The sequence below is a fragment of the Sceloporus undulatus genome, chromosome 6 (assembly GCF_019175285.1).
Source record: "Sceloporus undulatus isolate JIND9_A2432 ecotype Alabama chromosome 6, SceUnd_v1.1, whole genome shotgun sequence".
NCBI lineage: Eukaryota > Metazoa > Chordata > Lepidosauria > Squamata > Phrynosomatidae > Sceloporus > Sceloporus undulatus.
In genome coordinates, this window is record NC_056527.1 from 75,184,443 (window position 1) to 75,193,862 (window position 9,420).

A 9,420-nucleotide genomic window follows, 5' to 3' on the forward strand; every position below is an offset into this window, starting at 1 on the left:
CACTTTTACATACACAGTGACTGATTCAATTAAGTATGCAGTGTGCCCTCCAAATTAGCTGGGATTAGGGGCACTGGTCTACCATGAGAGTAGGTCCTCCTCCAGCTCAACTCTAGGGCAACATTGTAGACAATGAGCACAGAATCACACTGGAGGACCTACACATGGCTAGAGAGATTTTCACTAGAATGTCATCCTCCTGCCTGACTCTATGGTCAACTTCTTTCAGAGTTGCACTGGAGAATTAAACTCAGAAAAATCCAGTTTGAGATTGCTTTAACTGCCCTGGCTCAGTGTGAGGGAATCCTGAGTACTGTCGTTTATGTGGCACCAGAACTCTCTGACAGAGAAGCTAAACGTCTCACAAAACTACAGTTCCCAGAATCCCTAACATGGAGCATTGAGTTAAAGCAGTCTCCAACTGGATATTTCTGCAGTGCGTTTTGGGCCTTAGACATTACTAGAGAGCACATTGATCAAGCCTGCAAATAAAAAATCAGCAAAAAGTCAAAGCCACAAATATGAAGGGCCAACTATATATCACATATACCTCTATAACATTTCCCCCCAACTATTCGAGTTAGAAACAAACTACCATATATACTTCACTAAAACTGACCTCGTATATAAATCAAGAACAGTTTTTGGGGCCAAAATTATGGATTTTGATATGACCCATGGCTAAGCCCAAGATAAAATCTCTTTGAAACCTTACAATTACCTAAACAGCAGAATTTGGATGAGCTTTCCAAGTACTAAGTGAAGCGCAACTAAACCTTAAGTTGTGAAGAAAGCAACATATATTTATCATAAGAGAAACAAATTTTTGCACAGTGACGGTCAAAGGCTCGGAGTTTTTCCTCTTAGGATCAGATCTGCAAATACTGTATTTTTACACAACTGAACAGCACAAACAACTTACAACTCAAAAGCTTTTGACAACTGAATATTTATTACTGTGTCAACTCTAGAAAATTACAAGGTACCAAAACAAAACCATTCCTTAAAAGCAGGAGACTAACATTTTCTTTCCTAAGGTAACAGGGTTCCAAACCTATTTGTGTCCATTGGCTACAAACGCTTCTTTCTTTTTTTGGAAAATCTCTGCAAATTGTCCAACAAAGAAAGTGATGGTTGTAGCCAATGGACACAAATAACATTCAGAACTCTGTGACGGCTTGTGTGGTGGACTGCAGACCAGGGCTCAATTCCCCACTTGGCCATGAAATCCACTGGGGGACCTTGGGCAAGCCAAGCTCTGAGCCTCACGGAAAGGCAATGGCAAACCTCCCTGAACAAATCTTGCCAAGAAAACTCCATGATAGGTTCACTTTAGAGTTGTCAATAGTTGGAAAGGACTGAAGGCACACAATAACAACACAACAACAACTCAGCAGCTTGGTGCCAGTCCATGGGCCACCATTTTAAGTCACTGCTCTAGATCCTTAGCAGCCACTTAACTACAGTCATTTATTTAGAACTACTTTGGTCCCCTACCGCCAGCACCTTCACACCATTTTCCCATCACAACACAGAAAGAAAGTCCCTATAATATTGACACTAAATCATTTCCTGCTAATTCAGTCTCATATATGACTTACTAGTAAGTTAAAGAAACATGTCCTATATAACATCACAAATCATGCTGACGTTTAATTTTCTTAACCCTAGTATGTACTACTTTCACCAAATGCCATCAAGGTATCTATTATGTAGCAAGGAAACCAGAATCTCAATACCAATGAATGTGTATGTGTTAGTTCCATGGTTCGTGAGACAGTTGCTTCAGAATATAATCTTGTCCTTGAATGAACTTCTATAGGCCTGTGTAGGAACCCAATTTTCCATAAGAAAGATCACACAGGCAGAAATACCATTTGAATTGTACAGAAATATGATATAATTGGGAGATAAAGTAATATGGGTTGATATCTTAGCTGGCCAGTTTTCACTCTGAAATTGTTTTCCAAGTGGCCATGATCCTCTGAAGCAACTGTTTCATGAATCATGGAACTAAACACATACACAACAAATCGCACATTTTGGGCTATAACAAACGGTATCAGTGATTTTTAAAAAAATGTTATACACAGCAGCATCAAAATAAATACATTTTTATACATTCAAACTGGGGAGGAATTTAACTGGAATTATTATTACCCAAAAAAACAGTTTGTACTGTTAATAGCGTTCAAGGTTTCAAACAATGGAAAAGAATAGGGACAGAAATAATGGGTTTAATCCATGCTGTTTACTATTGAGCCACGTACAAATATGACATTCATTCTATTAAAGATACATCTTTTTGAGTGTTGCTTAAACAGTGAAAAGTCAACCTGTTTATGGAGAAAAGTAGAACATTTTTATGGGCAGGTCATCACTGTTCATATCATCCAAGGATGCATTGGCGTGGCAGCTGGAAAGACTGGCTATTCTAATTAAATCAACAAGAACTTGTAGGTTCCACAAATGCAAGGGGTCCACTCCAGTTAGACCATAGTTGGATTTAGCCCCACATATTCCTCACAGCTACAGTAAACATAACATCTCAGTCATTTGCACAACTCAGTCTCTTTCTTTCTTATTGTGAAATAATTTTTATATTCTTGGCTACAACAGTTACTTTCTTCCTGGAAAACTCTTCAGGCTGAGGGTCTTGGACCAGCACCAGTCCGTGGACTACTACTTTGAGTAGCAATGGAATAGCACAAAGTGATCCAACAACTAGTTGAATACATTCAATGATTCAACTAATGAATGTACTCTATAACTATGTATAAAGTCAGAATTTAGGTCAAAAAATTGACCCCAAAAACAAATTGACTATCCACGGGTCAAAGTACTGTTCTTAACTCTTATTAAAAGAAGGAACCACTCCTGATGCAAAGCAAGAGTTTAATATGTGAAGCACTGGCCCCCTTTACTCTCTCTCACCCAGCCTTAAGAATAGCGCAAAGAAATGTCAGCGGAATTTATAAGTTCTTTGACATTGTTTTGCTTGCGTCATCCTCTAGATCCTTTGCTATATGCCCCTAAATTTTAACCCTTGACTTATCCACAGGTCATAGCAAAATCCATAGTATGGCCCCAAACTGCCTTGACTTATACATGAGGCTGATTTATAGTCAAGTAGGTACGGTATTCAATGTACTGAACTAGTGATAATGTGGTCATTATCAGTTTCCAGTCTCAAATGAAGAGCCATGGGATTATGTCTTTGTCCTCTATTGTTGAAGACTTTTATGAATGATCAGACAAGAAACAGAGAAATATCAAATGAGGCAGGAGGGTAAGTAACACCACAAACAAGATAAAGGAGAATTTGACAGACCTGAACAACAATCTTAAACCAAAGTTATAAGATCAGAGATGCATTTTAAGTACAAAAGAAAAGGCAACAATATAAGTGGGAAACCATGTCTGGCAGAAGTATATGTGAAAAGTCAAGTCAAGAGTGCGCAACTGCTTTAAAAAAGCCAATAAAATCTTACGTCAACTTTAGAAGAAGCACATTGTTCAAATCTCTATTTCTTTTGGTGAGGCTGCATTTGGTATAGCGGTATTGTTCAAGAGTACCACATTTTTAAGAAGGATATAGACAAAGATAAAAAGCGTCTAGAGGAAGTCAATAGGCCTGAGAAATAGCTGGAATGGATACGTAAAGAGAACATGAGGTAGACATAATAGCTGTCTTTCAAGTATCTGGAGACTGTCATATAAAAGATGTAATAGATTTACATATGGTCTGTTGCTCCAGAAAGCAGGACGGAATAGCAGGACAGAAAGTGCAGAGACAGTTTTGAGTAAATGGTAAGAATTCCTTCAACTTTCTGACAGTAAAACAAACTGCATTGAGAGGTAATGGTCTTCTCTTCTGGGGGGTATTAAGCAGAAGACAGCTGCATTAGGCACTGGCTAGAGGTTTTGCATTGACCAAGTAGCTGGAAAAATTACCTAATAAATACCCTTTCAACTCTTGCCTCTCATTAAAATCGTTTTCCTACTGAACACTCATAGTACAAACTATAATACCAACAGAGGACTGCTTAACTCATCATCTTGGCTCTCTCAGCCATCATGTGGTTGCTACTCCCTTCCACAAGTTATTCTTTAACACTAACACTAACATCGGAGCTCAAGTCTATACACAGCTACAGACCCAGCCGGATAAGTGGTCCCCTAAGGTGAAAGCATCACGGCTAGCAGAACATACAATAAAAAAAGGGAGGGGGACCGCACAAATTTCCATTTCGAATATTATTAATACTAATAATAATATATAATAATAATTTTTTATTTATATCGCTATCCAAGATCATAGCGGTGACAGCAAGTAAGCTAATTAGCAAGTAAGCAAATTTGCCCCCAACAGTCTGGGTACTCATTTTAGCCCTCCTCGGAAGGATGCAAGCCTGAGTCGAGCTTGGGCCCTTTTGCTGGTCTTGAACTCGCAACCTTGTGGTTTCGAGTAAATGGCTGCAATACAGGCATTAACCAGCGCCAACCAGGGCTCCAATAATCTCAGAATGGACTTTACTTGGCATTTTTACAACTATCAATAATCCACATTGCAGATATAACTTAAACTGCAACTCTCCATTAGATTGAGTGCTTGAATGATGAATGAATTTTAAAAAACAAACAAACCAAAATATGTATAAATAGCTCCATTGGGAAAAACCCAGCTGTCAGTGGTGGAACTCTCATTTGTTCTAATTACTAATAAATTCGCCAGACCCCCTGTTTTCCCACAAGAACCCATCCATTCCTTGCTTCTCAAATGTTCTTCTCCCATCTGAACTTCACCATTTGCTTACTATTTGTCTTTCATCAGCTGGAATTTAGCCACAGTTATCAAGGGAAGAGGAACAAAAGGCCCGATGTCTTAATTCAATTATATTACTATGCACAAAGACCAAAAATAATACAAGAAAACTTGTCAAAGGCACTGTGTATAGCTACAAGTAATTGTATACTTGGGAAGGTGTGCAGGGTAGGCTGTTGTGGAACCTATGGTACAAAGATTACCAAACGCACAACAGGTGCATTAGTCAGTGCTAGTCAAACTAATGGTCCAAGGAAAGTGCTGACCTGTGAGTTGTTGGCGATCAATCAATTGTAGCAATGGGCACATAACACGGCACACTGGGAAAGCAGCCCCCAGTCCACCACAGATAGCCTGAGAAACATTTATCTAACTCATCACACAATGGTACACTGCGAACTCATTATCCTGGGCATTACAGCCTTTTATGTAGTGGTTTCTGCCTAACAAGTCACTCTTTAACACTACACTAACGTCGGTACTCACCTACATGCTTCACAGATGTGTTCTGATTATCATAATAAACAGATTACCTACAACATCATCAAAGAGATATTAATTTTTGTAGGTTTCTTTACTAATTCCAGTATGCATAAATGGTCTTCTGAGAAAATGAGACCATGCCTTATTCATATTTCCTAATTTTAAAAAACTGAGAAGGGAAGAAAAAAGCAAGCCTGCACCAGTTACTAAATCTGCGTTCAGCAAATAAATTTACACAAAAATGTCACACAGAGATTGAAACATTTAAGTTTTCATGTATCCGAAATAGCATCTATAAATGATAACACAGGCCTGTTACAGACAGCCAAAATAAAGCTTTTGAGTCACAGTGGAGGTATGGTGTTTCAAGGATGCATGCGTCCAAGAGTCTAGAAGCCAACCAAAGCAACGCTCCAGTCCTTAGGGCTGGAGTGTGGCTTTGGTGAGACTTCTGGACTCTTTGGATGAATGCATCATTGAAACACCAAACCTCCACGGTGACCGAAGCAGCTATTTGGCTGTCTGTAACAGGCCATAGCAGACATATCACAAATTTTAAAACACATCTTTAAGTATTCATCCATTTCAAGACAAGAGGATGAGACAAAACACAAGGAGAATCTGGTTTATGGGGTGCCACAGGTTGGTGTTAAAACTGGTTAGAAATGTTTGCACGATCTGCCCAGAACCGCAAGGAAAAAGGCCAACAGAAGACATACAGCACTGATAACTGCTAGAAAGTGTAAGTGTATAGTGTCTATCAAAGTACTGCACTGTGGGATGTGAATCTATTTAAATAAAATAAATGCAGCATGACCAAAAATAAGGCATTTCCATTATACTGACAGCCAAGGGTTTAATCTCAGGGGAAAACATCCCCAAAAGCATCTGTGTCCAAAACAAGAGACTCACAAGGGTCTAAGCCACACAACAACAGACTAGGAAAACAGTTATTCAGCAGTTTTGTAAAGATGTTTAACCGTGAAAACTATATAAAACAAAATAATGGTTGAAGAAAGAATTATAAACTAATTTTTAATATTAACATCTATGGAGATTATTAAAATTAATCCAAAGAGTTCTGAGGAAAACCTATAATGACTAAATTGCTTCTTCTGCATGATTTAACAATGGAAAACTGAACTACGATGAAAGAAGCCAGAGTGCAGTGGCTTGCCATATGAAAAGTATAATGGCATTTTAATGCAAGGTTTTTGAAAACACACGTAAGCTCGAAAGGTTGCCAGAGGATCAATATGGAGATAGACTCTACATTCAGGAAAACAAAACATCAGAACATGCAAGCGCTTGAATTAATCTGACCAGCTGAAAACAGGAAATGCCACAACAGTAACAGAAAACATAACACAAATTCCGTCGTATCGGAAATACAGAAATGATTAAGATTCAGAGCTAATAATTTCATTATTTAAGAAGGAGCATTACAATCGTATTGAAACCCACTACATACAACACATAGCAGAAGCAAAGGATAACCTCCTTTAAAAATCATGACAACCCACACTTGTTAAATAATAGCCAACTCACTTTCTCGCAACACGTGAATGTGGAAAACAATCAAGAGAGGATAAATGCACAGGTAGAAACACTGCAATATCAGAATTAAATTAGAGAGAAATAAAGAAACTAAGCTCTCCTGAGGAAGAAGCTATTTCATGAACAATCTGGTGCACAACTCTGTTCTTGTTCCCTTCTTAAGAGGTGAATGATAGCCCTGTTTAATACTAACTTGAAGGGATGTCATATTGAGGAGGGAGCAAGCTTCTTTTCTGCTGCTCCAGAGAACAGGTCCCATAGCAATGGATGCAAGCTACAGGAAAAGATTCCACCTCAACATAGGAAGAACTTCCTGACAGTAAGGGCTGTTTGACGTGGAACACACTCCCCAGAGTGTAGTGGAGTCTCCCCTCCTGGGAAGTCTTTAAGCAGAGGCTGGATGGCCATCTATTGGGGATGCTTTGATTGAGAGTTCCTGCACGGCAAGGGGTGGACTGGATGGCCCTTGTGGTCTCTTCCAACTCTATGGCCTGTTACAGGCTGCCAAAATAAAGCTTTTCGGGTCCTTTGGAGGTATGCTGTTTAAATGATGCATGCACCCTAAGAATCCGGAAGCTGCACCAAGTGCACCCAGTGCTTAGGAATGAGTGTGGCTTTAATGCGACCTCCGAACTCTTAGGACCCATGCATCATTTAAATAGCATACCTCAAGAGATCTGAAAGCAGCTTATTTTGGCAGTCTGTTAACAGTCTATGATTCTAGAATTAAATCCAATTTGGGAATTATATGATAAGAGATAGCCATATATAGGACAGGACCACACAATATAGGGCTAAATCAGAAAATAAGTAGCAAAATGCAGCACAGAGTGTATAACCACGCTTAAATAATACTGTTACGTTTAAAAGCATTCTGTTAAAGCAAACTGTTTGGGCTAAAGTTAGTTAACTGAAAGATTGCTTCTGAATGGCATTTCTTGCACTGTAAAAATGAAGCGATTGAAAAGAAACAACTGATGCTGGATAATGGTCTAACAATGAAGGAAGTGGTTCTTTCTTCAGTTCTTCTCATGAGCTTTTGGTCTGCTTGGTACAAAGTACTAAAAGAGCAAAGTAATGCATTTTGTTTTTAGTAAGTTAATGTTCCTTCTGTTTTTAAAACATTTGTGTTTTTTGCCTTCCCATATACTGGCAAAATCTAAGAAACCCTGTTCTTGCAATTCAGATCTTGTAGGAAAAAATCCAACTAAAAAAGTATAGTTCAAGTTTGTATTTTCATTTTAAACAGTCCATGCTTTAAATACATCACTAATAATTCATATGCAATTTATTTTCTCAGTAGTCACTTTAATACATAAACATCTTTACTTTACGCCAAAACATGAACCAATGCTAACTGAGAGCCTTAGGTCCGACCCACTGCAGAAAAACCCAGTTGAGTCTGCTTTAACTGCTCTTGCTCAATGCAGGGACCTGGGAAGCGTGGTTTTGTGTGGAGACCTAGCCTTCCTGTCAGAGACTTCGGGGCCGCAATAAACTACGGTTCTCAAGACCCTAACACTGAGAGGGCAGTTAAAGCAGTCCCAAACTGGGTTATTTCGCAGTGTGGAGGGACCTAACTCCTCAGTTTAGAGCAGTTGTATACAAGGCAAAAGTGCTTCTAGTGTTGCCCAGGGCACTGAGGAAATAACCCGGTTTGGCACCACTTTGGAAGCCGGTCTCAAACGGGATTGTTTCTGCAGCGGTGGTTGGACCTAAGGTCCAGAAGCAACCCGTTGGAGACTGCTTTAACTGCCCTGGCCCAGTGCTAGGGAATTCTGGGAATTGGTGTCTTCTTGTGGCTTTCTGACAGAGAAGGACCAATGCCTCACAAAACTACGCTTCCCAGGGTTCCCTAGCATTGAGCCAGGGCAGTTAAACCGGTTCGAACTGGGTTATTCCTGCAGTGTGTATTGGACCTACATTCCCTGTCTTCTCCACACAGGTTCAATGGGGTGAAAAAAACGGTGTGTCAAGTGCAAGAAGCAGCCATGGTTGGTGTTCATGGCCAACGCAGAGCCCGAGCGCCGCCCTCCGCGCCAACCCCCCCTCCCCCCTCCCAGGCCTAAGGCCCCGGAGCGAGAGAGAGCTATCCAGGGCCACTAGGCCTTCCTTCCTTCTATCCTTCCTTCCTTTGGGCGCCTCACCTTTGCGCAGCTCCTTTCCCAGACGGTGACGATGAGCGCGAGTGCTTCGGTGGTGGATGAGCCACAGGCTCAGCGTCTGGACGCTCGGCTGCGAGTTGCTCAGCTCCGACAGCTTCCGCTCCAGAGCCGCCTCCGAGAAAGCAGACATGGCCCCCCTTGCGCCTCCGCTCCGCCGCTGCGGCTCGCTGGGAAGAGAGGCCCACAAAATGGCGGCACGGCGCCGCAACACCCCTTGCTGAGTCACTGAGAGGGCCCGTGAAAACGAGGCCTCAACAGCCGCAAAGGAACGTGCCCCCTTGGTGACGTCACTGAAAGGCGCCGTGAAACAGCGCCCGCCGCGCAGCCGCAAGGGTTGCGCTTCTTTGGTGACGCACTGAGAGGGCGGCCGTGCAACAGCTGCAAGGACAC

The 9,420-nt window shown here is 41.0% G+C and overlaps 1 protein-coding gene across 1 annotated transcript in view; it reads right to left on the reverse strand.

Moving 5' to 3' along the window:
• The window catches only part of RPRD1A (regulation of nuclear pre-mRNA domain containing 1A), a 50,644-nt gene extending 41,484 nt beyond the window's left edge, over positions 1-9,160 (reverse strand). The window contains 1 exon segment of the mRNA XM_042472342.1: positions 9,013-9,160. Within this exon segment, the coding sequence (XP_042328276.1) occupies positions 9,013-9,160 (148 nt within the window).
• Positions 9,161-9,420: the final 260 nt, after the last annotated feature.